General features: G+C 44.7%; 1 protein-coding gene across 1 annotated transcript in view; it reads right to left on the reverse strand.

Annotated features, from left to right (window-relative positions):
* LOC128713649 (muscle-specific protein 300 kDa-like) overlaps positions 1-11206 on the reverse strand; it is a 73514-nt gene extending 62308 nt beyond the window's left edge. Inside the window, exons 1-2 of the mRNA XM_053808511.1 lie at positions 10375-11206; positions 1148-1209 (exon numbers count right to left, since the gene is read on the reverse strand). Coding sequence (XP_053664486.1) covers positions 1148-1209; positions 10375-11206 — 894 coding nt within the window. The remainder of the gene's footprint in view (positions 1-1147; positions 1210-10374) is intronic.
* Between the last annotated feature and the right edge of the window lie 592 nt (positions 11207-11798).

The following is an 11798-nucleotide window of genomic DNA, read 5'->3' on the forward strand; positions in this document are numbered from 1 at the left end:
GTCCGCATGGGATTTTGGACCGGTTCTGTGGTGTGAAGAATGGCACCACTACCATTACACCACCTGACACAATTAGGTATTCCATGATGTAATAACACCAATTTAACAAGCTTCGGTTGCTTTTTTATCAAAGCAACCACTGAAAAACAATAATCTTTCATTTTCAGATTTCAATAAACATTTCGCTCCAAATTAACTGTTACAATGTTGGCCGCTGCAATTCTTTACATCCTTTACGGCACACAACGAGCATGTAAGTGCATTACTCCCTCACTTTCTTACCGATAAATCTTTGTCCCTATAATGCTCATTTCTTTGGTTTTTAGTACCAATCAAAGAGATATGTCAACGATTGAAAAAATCCTTTCCCGAAGCAATTCCTTCGCAAGTTTCTTTGCTAACTGCGACCACCGAAAGTGTGTTCCAATTATGTGGCTTTGGTATAATCCTGTATGACCATCGTAGTTGTGGCTATAAGTTGTCTTACAATTGGAAAACTAAAGAAAATTATCAGTTTGAAAGCAATCTTCGAAAAATTCTCTCCGAATGGCAAATGCCCATTAGAAGAAAGCAGTACAAGCTTTTAAAGTTATCGAAAGGAAACGAATAACTGGCAAGTTGCAATAAAAATCAAATTGCAGTACTTTAAGCGTTACAAGAAAATGGAAATTAGGCATCAGACATCCAGAAAATTATTACTTTATTCAATATTCCACCAGTCACACTCGTGTATTACCACCCTCAAAAAATTATATTGTAACAATATCAATGACAACCGCGTATCCAATGGGTAACAAACAACGCTCGATGCTACTTCTGCTACACATTCTTCACGGTTGGCAACCAAACATCCATGATGAATGACCTAATTTAATCGTTTTTATGCATGCATTGGTTCAAATGATAGTGACTATCAAACAGGGGATTTTGCTCTAAGGCATTCCTTACAAAACTAACTGGGGAGAAAACCCCGAATTCTTTCTAGTAAAACATATTTTCCCACGACTAAAACCATGACGAAGAGCTTATTTCTCGCTTGGGGAACGCGGGTCTAATGATGCGCTGTACTTGGATAGGGCGTTGCCTTTCTTATGCAATTTGTTCTGCTCAATCGTTCGATAAATGATTACTAAACACTACTACTTACCTTGTTTAAAAATGAATTAATCCAGTTTACGAAAGTTTTCTTCTGTACACGTTCTTGTTCATCTGCAGGGGAGAAAAAAACATAAAACGGGGGTGTTAAAGTTGGCGTACAAATCAACGTTAAACTTATTTTCTAAATGTCTTAAGTGCCGTTTCTTACGTATGTATTTTTCACGATCATAAATGAACACTTGCACTTATACTAAGTTCAATATTTTAGGAAGAAATTATTACAGTAAAACCACACACTACACACTGCACACTAAAACTACCCACCAGTTCAAAGGATCACCTCCAACTGGCCAACCCATTTGGAACAAACTGAAACGTACAACCATCGGTGCCATGTACCTCACACGGGTGAAACTTTTCACAAAAGTCCGTTACCATGGTACGGAAAGTAAATAAATTCCTTCATCATCGTTTTTCGAAAGCCACGGGCCACGATTCCGATACGATATGGCCACCCACCTCCATTCGTATCCTGGCGCTCATGTGCCTTAGAAACGCATAAACGGTATGCTTAACGGAATGTTGTTTGTTGCTGAATTATTTCACTCAACAACCGGGGACCCTAGCAGTCTCACCGGGAGACCCTCATACCATTGGGTCGAAGCATGTTCAGTGGTTTACAACACTTTGTGTGTGTGTGTGTGTGTGTGTGTGGTTATAATACCATCCACCGAATTCCGAGATAATATATGGAACTGATTTTTTTTGTTTTCGTTTTGCGGATTGATGGCGCCGCTTTCGTTTCGATTAAATGGTTTGCATGTTAGCGCAAAGTTTGCACTAATTGTTGGGAATTAGTTTTATTGTTTGCTCTTCCTAGAGAACAACCATTTCACAGAGTTTTTCCAGTTTTTTTTTAAAGCAGTTCTCAAATGTTCAAGAGAGTACTGCATCGTGTATCGTTTGCAAGGAAATATTCTCAATCACAACACCTCCACACACCGGCAAGATGCGATCGTTAATCATACTGCCTATAGCGGTGAATATCGTAAAACCACAAAACGATAAATCTAACAAGTATGGCGCCATGAGCTGTAGGTGGAAATGGCATGAACCTTCTCATATGTGTTCCTATTGAACTATCCCCACACCCTACGCTCCAATCGATTAGCATTAAGCTGATGAAACACGTGACTGCCTAACAACGGGTCACGAACATTACGAAAGTCATACACGTACGCAGCCACCAGTACACCCGCACCTACGTCATTGACAGTGCAATTGTCCATTGCGGAAGGGAGCGATCTCCATGCGGGCTACTGTGTGAGATCACCACGTGGTTAATCAATGCAAAATATGATCGTTTCAAGTTACATTGTAGCTCGTGTTGTCATGTGAGTGGTGGCACTGAACGGGATGTCGTATGGCTTCAGAGAATGTACTAAACACGCTTGATCTTTTCGCTTAAAATCTTTTCTATGTTCTAATTTCAAGGTGTGGGGAAATGAAATATTTCTTTCTATTTTGCTCTAAGATCTATTAAAGGCTATTCGTTCTTTGATGTTATGAACTCGCGAATTGCTTTTTGTATCTTGTTGTTTTTGTTATGTAGACTTTCTGCAATAGCTGAATAACTTACTTAAATAAATAATAAATACTGATGATATAACGTAATTGGAATGATTGCAGAAATTAAGGGATAAGGAGAATTAAGAATAGGAAATTAAGAATTCGAGGAAATAATCGAGATCCTAATGAGATTCACGCCACGACCTTCAATGTCTCAAGGACCTTAACTCCAAAGCATAACAACATAGGCCCGTCTTGAACTTCATAGTGTGACATTGGATATACTTCCAATAGCAACTCTATTTCTATATATTTTTTTAGCAATTCTATTCTATATTTGAAATAGTTTTACTCAATAAATGTGTCAATCGAATAAAAACAACGCAATAACAATTATATTTAGCTTATTCATATGTTTAACCAATATTTGACATTATATTCATTCCATATAAAATCATCCACATTCACTTCATAAATAGCTTAAAAATGATTGTTCATTTCTATTTCTGGTCCATTTTCAAAATTAGAATCCTTTTTTACTTATCCAATCGTCACGAGATCTAAAGAACAATCGCCCGTTATCTCAGCCCGTTCATTTTGGCCTTTGGTCAATACACGCGCATACGAACGTCGGCTTTTTTTTTTTTTTGGGCTGTCATTAGGAAACTGGTTCATTCTTTCCGATTGCAAATTGGCTTTCTTATCTGCTAGACCACTCCAACTGCAACCGAGTGTGCCGATACGGGAGGCAACAACAGCATATTCTTAATCAACAAACACCATGGCACACCCACAAAATCAATGGTACGCGACTGGCAGTCTCATGTACGGTTGCTAATAATTTTTCTAGCGTGATTCCTTTCGCCCTATCTGTGCGAGCACGTGAAGTACCACACCTACACGCGCGCTTGCACTCCAAAAGAAAGGAAAAAAAACGATACGATACGAACCGGGCGATAAACTAGCCGGGATTTATGAATACGGCTCGAGACGTTCACGTCGGATCGATAAAACGCGAACGCGTTTCGTCTGGGAATGGGCAACACTTTCCCTCGGAATGGTTCCCCACGCACCAAACGGCACAAAAAGGAGAAGAGCCTTCCAGGCCTGCCTCATCCGGTTCAGGTCGCGCATTTCGCAAACGCAGCGCAGCGAATAAAACAACCCACCGCAGTAAAAACCCGTCGCAGGGCGTTGTATTGCGTCGGGCCGGTTTAGCGTCTTTACGATCGTAAGATGCAAGGGCGAAGAATTGTCTTGCAAGGGCTGCTCCCACCATCCAGCGAGGACATCAAGCCACAAAACCACAAAAATCAGCTATATACTTTGCTTGGTTACAGCAAACTCGCAGACCGGCTTTTGTAACAGTTGCCACTCCACGAGGAGTTGCGTTTGTTTGCCCATTACCGCCGGCCGGATACCGGTTCCGTGTGGCTGCAGCGTGTTTTGCCCCACGAATGGTGACGCTTGGCCCAATGGTACTTGCAGGGACAAAGTGTAAATAGGGCTCGTTTCCCGTTAAAGCCCAAGTAATCTGCATTTTGCAACCCTTGCCGCAGAATAAAAACGTCTTATTGGATTAGTCGAGTAGGTTTCAAGGCGTAGTGCTTACATTTGGCCGACATACGCGGCAGTTTTGATTATTGATTATTTAATTATCTTGTTAAGAAAACACACACACAATTTAAAATGTAGTAACAACACCTTCCTCTATGTTCAACCCCATCCATTACATTAACATTCTCCTCCAAAAAATACACCAAATGTGCTTACCTCGCTTCTCGAGTATATGAATATCGTACTCGTTTAAACTGCTATTAAACTGTCGCTTTACATCGATCATTCGATGAACCATCTGGCTGCGGTAGGCACTGTACCAGGCGGGACTGTTGGACCGGACCTCCCCAACCGTGCCCTCGCCGGCGGGCCGATCTGGTGTCGCACCAACAGACGGTCCCGGTTTGGGGCGACGTGCCGGTGAAATCGGCGTACCGGTATGAGCCGTGACGGAGAGAATTTTTTCCTCCCGATAGTGATGCAGACTGAGTGCCGCATTGCTGTCCTCATCGTCTTCGGACGAGGTGCCAGACCCGGGAGCCATACCTCCCCGGGCAGGCGAAAGTTTGCGTCGTTTTGCATCATGCTCCGCGTTGGAAGGTCCCGCCGAAGAGCCCGCAGTGCTGTAAGGAACATGGGACCGCTGTCGATCCATTTTCCATCACGGATTTTGTCGCACGGTTATATCGTTAGCGTGGGGTTAGAAGCGCACTTTGTGTGGTAGATATTGTTATTAAAGCTTTCGTTTTCGTTACTACAATTCACTTTGGTTTGAACAACTATGCACGAACACAAACACTCGTTTAAAGCGACACGAATTTTCATTTCACAGCGTACACAAACATGCATGCTACCGGAGCTAACCGAGGGTGTGTTAGATAATCGAATTTATGTTAATTATTTCCATGCGAAGTATACACACAACGAAAGCATCGCTGGCTTGCTGTTGGCCACTTGTTGTATGCACTGCTGGCGGTTGGCGTAGAATAGCAGCTCACAAGCGCCCTTGAATAGACATTACCGCAGCGTCAAACACTCCCCAGCCGTGGACACTGCACACAACGCAACCGTATTTAATAGGCCCGAATCTTGCCCGAAAACTCTTGCCGAACAGCGCAATAATCCACTTCACTTGAAAATCAATAACCGTCGGACGGTTCCTGTCCGCAAACCGGTGGTACCTTCTCCCTGTGAACCACTGCCGGAAATGACCTAAAGAAAAAAGGGTCGACCCTACCAAAACGGCACGTGACATACACAGCCATAGAAAGCACCGTTCGGTTTTATGCTATGGCACACGGGAGCGCAAAGTCGAGACGTTGAAAGACTACGGGGTTTTTCTTTTAATTTCGTAACGAATGACCAAACAACAAGACACAACGGTGACGACGGTGGCGATCCGTCTTCGGTGGTGGTTGAGCGAAACCTAACCGCTCCACAGCACCGCTGAGAGCATACGAGCACCGTTCCGGCGCTTGACTCTCTGGAGGAGGGTTGGTGCCTTCGCAAACCCCCTTGCGCGGGCTGACCACCCGATCGTTCCACTAACGAACCTGAAGGCCACGATACTGGATAAGCGGCGTCTGTGAGGAGAGATAAGTCTGTGTGCGTGTCACATAGTTTTATGTCGAGTGCCCTAACCGACTTCCAGCCTGTACAATGCACCAAAGGGTCGTATTTGTACGGAGGCTTGTTTCGCCACAGTATCTGGGGAGGAGCTGCAAAGGGCGCAAAGCATAGTTTACCTTTCCTCCCCACGTATCTATGTCATGCATCGAGAAATGCTGCGAGAAAGAGCCCAAAAGACGTTTCGAAAGACATGGAACATCTTCAACAAAAGACCTGCTTCAGCCAAGGTATTCAATGTGGACGTTTTGCTTTAAAACATATATGCTGAAACTGGAACTGGAACTGGAATTCTAGCGTGCTCGAAGCATGACATCATCGTAGCTCTCAATTTATTCCAGCTGATCCTCTGACTGGTGGTGCCTTCCTGCTTGAGAGTGCTTTATTGCAGAGTTGGTCGGTTTACGAGCACCACCGTGGTTGCTCGGCCACACCAAAATGTCCTTGAAACTACGTCGACAGCATCAACAAATGCTGTCTCTTCTTCTCCGCTAAACACCATCCACTGTGTTTCGTGGGCACATGCCACTACTCTAAACCACCACCAAGGTCATAAAACGCACAGTCAATGAGATTTCAACGGCTCGGAACCGATTGTTTGTGAGTTTTAACTATTTCCCATGCTTCTCCATTCAGCACTCCGGCACTCCGGCAGTAGCATAGACCTACGTTCCTACGTCCAGGTCCAAGCACAACGTCGTTGATGCATTTCAGAATTCGTACATCCGCTGATAAACTGCGCGCTTAAACTCAAAAGCCATCGTTTTTTTTTTTGAGTGCCTCACTTTACACATCCGTCGGGCAGCGAAGCGTTGCCTCAAAGGCTATTTGTCCACTTCATTAGAAGCTGTATAACGAAACAAATTGAATCCCGTCCTCGTGGAGCTCCTATCTTTTGCTACACCCGGATGTTCCACTGTTCCATAGAGGAAACCGGCTTCCCAATGCCTGTTCGCTCCAGAAGATGGCACAAAAAACACGGGTATCACATTATATATCGGCGATTCGATCCGGTGACACTGACGTAATCAATCCGCACGACCTGCCAGCTATTTCTAGCTGGCACAACACACAACAAAACTATCAATTTCCACAACATTCGTGCGATCGCGACTGCCTGGCGGTGACATTTTACCACTGCGACCACTACACTAGTTCACCTTACATTCTTGTGGCCTTGTTAAAATCGGGCACTATCCACTTCAGCTGCACTTGCTGATTCGATTAATCTTGGGAACTGTGGATTGGCTTTCTTTTTTTTTCGCTCTAACCTTTAACACGAGCTAAATGAATCGTTTGTTTTGCGGGTGTCGGGTAGCACAAAACTATTCGATACTGTACTGTGCTTTAGACAAAGTTTTCACTTGACAGCTAATACACCCGACCGAGCGCAAGCTGCTATTACGCATGACGGCACCAAGCGACCATGCTGTGCTGTGAAGCAACGCAATAAAGGAGAGAAATGTTAATGAAACAACGACCACGCAAAAAAAAATACGCAGCTCTTTGCGGCAGCGAAGCGAATGATCACAACAAAAACCGAAAAAAGCAGGGGAACTGTTCTCGAACCTTAGGATACAAGAAACACAACACATTTAAACCTTATGATTCAAAGGGTTTTGTTTGGAAACTAACCAGCTGAATAAATAAGTTAAGAAACAGGCCTATTTTATGTTGGTTGTTGGTTTTGTTAGCAAAATTTGTGTTGATCATTTTATTGCTAATTTTGTCATGTTTTGTTACCCAAAATCTTTTCCCTCCTAATTCTCCCTGATATATTGCTTTCTTCAAAACTGGTAAGATGTCGTCAGTGGTCGGTAACCGCGTTTGAAGGAAAGAAGTTCAGAAAGATGTATGGCCCCGTATGCGTGGAAGGACAATTTAGGTGTGCCGTTACAATAACGAACTCTACGAACTGAACGACTCACTGTCGTACAACAAATTTGGCTCTCAGACAGTCTCTCATGTCATGTCATAAGAATGACACCGGACAACCCAGCCCATGAAGTCCTTTTAGATCGTCCACATGGACAGAGGAGGTGTGGCAGGCCCAAATTGATGTGGAGTGATGGTGTTCCGTGATGCGTCCTCCAGAAAGACGGAACTCGACCGTGGACGGTATAGAGGACTCCTGCAGCAGGGCAAAACCGCGATGCGGTTATAGCACCCGGTATTTATAGATAGTAGCCGGGTATTATTAAATATTATCTGCAATTCAATATCTTTCTGTATTTTCATATAGACTTAATTTTATAATATTAATGAAAATTATCATACAGTCACAAAAAAAAACATTTATCAACCATCAGCCAAAGGGTAGACGAACCCTGCAACAAAACATACGCGTAAAAAGGGGTTGCCGGGGTAGTTTTATTTCTCACGCACGCAAACTCGCACGCTCTCGCACAAATTCCTTCTCTGTGCGCAGTTGTTCTGCTCCCTCTCTCTTTCTCTCTCTCTCTCTCTCTTTTCATTCAACTCTCAATCACCTTCTCTCGGTCTCTTAACCGGTGCCGGCATTCAAAACTTCGGTTCCAAAAACAACAAACCGAATGCCGAGCGTACGCGTGTTTTCTGTTTACTTTCGCTTTCATTCACAAACACACTGAAAAGCGCACCCTTCCCCCATCCACCCCATGGTGACGGTGCACCCGTCCCGTTGCTTCCCCTAGAAGTTAAACAGACATCCCCTTTCCATCCTTCTCCCTGCTGTCTGCTTCCCCACCATCCGAGCAATCATCCGTGTCGTCATCAATGACTTTTTTCTGTTGTTGTATTTTGGGGTAGTACTAACGCTTTTTTTTCTTTTCCCCATGCTATGGTGACCTACTTTTCGGCCAAACGACTATTGTCGTCTCTTTCGCGCAAACATTAGACGGATGAAATGCGCGGTACGTAAACACGTGTTATGGCGTGTTAGGATTTATGCTGTTGTTAAATTATTACCTCACCGCCCGAGGCAAGTGGATTTCAAGATATTTTGGTAGTACGCAACAAGAAAATGGTGGATAATTAAATATTTTCCACATTAAGGCTTTTGTTTCCGCATTCTTCCTTATCTAGTATGAGCTCACTTCGGGGCAAAATTGCTACTTCCGTTTTGATTAGAAAAGCAAAAAAACATAAAATCATAACCCCAAAAAATAAGCAAAGCTTCGATCGATTGCAAATCAACTGATTCTGATGCTGGTGCTATTTCCAGACACCCGTCGTGCAGTATGGCTTGATGATGTCATTAAAAACTCGCAAAAGGGTCATCGGAAAGGCCATTGTACAAAGCACAAAACAAACATGTTCCAGCAGTAAAGATTACGCTCGATCCAACCGCAACAGCGGCTGCATACAGCGACTGCACATGTGTTTGTCGATGGCAATGAACAAAACGATTGGCCGCAAAAAAAAACCCCTCTGAGATCACCATTGGGAAGAGGCTCCAACCGACCACAGCAGAACTGTGTTAGAAGTCGAAGGTTTGTAAATGCATTCTGTTTTTGTTTAGTATGCAAACTTCAATTAGCAACCATTTGATGTTTGTGGCCGTCTGTGACCGAGTCGTGCACTCACAGTGCCCATCGCGGAGAATTGCTCTCTCAAAACCACGAACGACACGTTCCTGTCATTATTCTACCCTTTCAGCAGCAATTACTATCGTTGCGTAATCCGGATAAATATTGCTATTGCCGAACAGTTTTTGCGGTGAAAATAGTAACTCGGTTCACCCTTCACTAGCAGCAGCTCGAATGCTTTAGTGACATTGAAATTTCATCGCACAATCAACACTGACCGGCGTACGGTGATGAAAACTCCGTTTTAACCGAACACTTACTGTGTGGTTCGTAGAACGAAAATATTGTAACAACATTGAACCGCGGGGGTACCATCACTTGTCACCGACCTTGGACCGGTGTGTATCGGTCGGTGTGGCGCAACACGGCACATTAAATACAGCAGCCGATGACAGCTGTGACTGCTTCTTGATGGACAGCAGACTCGAATTTTCTAACCTCCATTTCTCCACAACGACCAGCACCAATGACGTCAATGCTGGGATACGAAATGAACCATTGGGGGGAAAAAATGGTTACGAATAAAATTATGTTCAACGAGACGTATCAAAAGGTTGGTTCAGAGGTTATGTTAAATGTGCCGGAAAAGAAACCTCGCAAACTGGAACTTATGCTCTAAAAACTATTTAAAGAATGAAATGTTTCTCCGTTAGCACGGAGTTATGTTGCGTGTGCGCCTGTAAATATGCAATACGCACTTCTAATACGGGTCAGACGAGACTCAAAATCTTGTATGTCCTTTCAAGGTCCATAAGATTACGATTAAAAACTGTTATAATTGTCACCTGACGTAGACGAGAAAATATAAAATCTGTAATCAAACACCCTAAAAATTGTTAAGTGATCGTTGTTATGTTGTTTGCATACCATCAGGCGCAAAGAGTCCCAAAAATGACATATCGAAATATCTACGCTAATAACGCAATATATTAAACGTAATTCACTGTTCGAAACCTACCTTGTAGAAGCATGATGGTAGCTTGATATTCGGCCAGCTTCTCGTCGACGTAGTCCTGCGATTGTGCGGCAATAATTTCCGCGGTCGAAGGTCCTATTTCGCCCCCATAATCATAGATCACGTACTGGGACTGTCCGGTTAACGGTGCTTGAGGGTGACCGGGTCCCGCAGCTGGACCGTAATGATAAGTCACACCGCCGTAAACCGAACTTTGGGTAGAACCCGGACGCACCTGGTGCTGCTGTTGGTAATCTACCGGCCCGTAGCTGCTGGCGACGCTATGCGGCGTCATTGATCGTGGAAGGGACGAAATCGGGGACATGGTCGAACTGAACTGTGGGTACGGTTGCGGCGCTACGGCTGCAGGTGAAACTGGCCGATAGTGAGTCGACGTGCCCACAAAGTGAGTCGGTGTCATGGCCGACGGGATCGGACGCTGGAACTGGAACTCCTGCGCGGAAGTCGCAGTTGCCGTCGTTGCTGTCGTTGCACGGATGGTGGATGTTGCAGGCATGGTTCGATCGCCCGCGTACTGCTGTGCAGGGTAGGACGCTCCTCCGAAGGCGCCGGAGCTCGGATGTTGGTAAACAAACTCGCTCGGTCCACGGGCAGTGACGGGTGCGTCAGCTGGACGTGGCACCGTGAGTGGAGAGTTTTGCCTTGGAGGAGCCGACCCAGGTGGCACCCACGGTGAGGGTGACCGGAAATACGTCGCTGGTGGGGTCCGTAACCACCCTCTGCCACTACCCGGTCCACCGGTACCACCACCACTAACACCACCGCTACTGGATGGTGGTAGCTGGTTATTATTAATATTCGGTGGACCGGACATTGTTGTACCGGATGTGGGGTGTTCTTACGCTTTCTTCGCTTCGCTTCGTTTACTGCAGACTCGCTCTCCTCCCGTTTTAACACTCACACAAACACACACACACACACACTCGGTTAAGGAGAGAGGGAAAATGAACACTTCCGCAGGGCCGGTCACGATCACGATCGTCACACAATGTTCACACTTGTCGGCACTTATTTGTTCCTGGCACGAACGGAACTAATCATTTCTGTAGGGTCGTCACGGTGGTTGGTATATGAGGTAAATTAATAAAAGCAGAGAAAACACACATACAGTGCACCACCACCAATGAACATGACACGAACATATTAATAACGCAAGCGAGAAACAGACAGCTGGGATTCATTATTTGAGACACTAAGCGCTGTGTCGCCGAATAGGGAGCGGAAAAAGGTGATCCATGGGCATGGGAAGGACTCCGTTCGAAACATCAACTGACAGGTGGTCACTCCGTTCGTCGGTCGGGAGCATCATGACCAGTAACATATTAATCTGCCCGAAGGTTGACGGGACCGGTCAGGGTAGACTGATGCTGACTGTCATAAATTCACGACTGACAGTAGATTTATTT

The sequence above is a fragment of the Anopheles marshallii genome, chromosome 3, assembly GCF_943734725.1.
Source record: "Anopheles marshallii chromosome 3, idAnoMarsDA_429_01, whole genome shotgun sequence".
Lineage (NCBI taxonomy): Eukaryota > Metazoa > Arthropoda > Insecta > Diptera > Culicidae > Anopheles > Anopheles marshallii.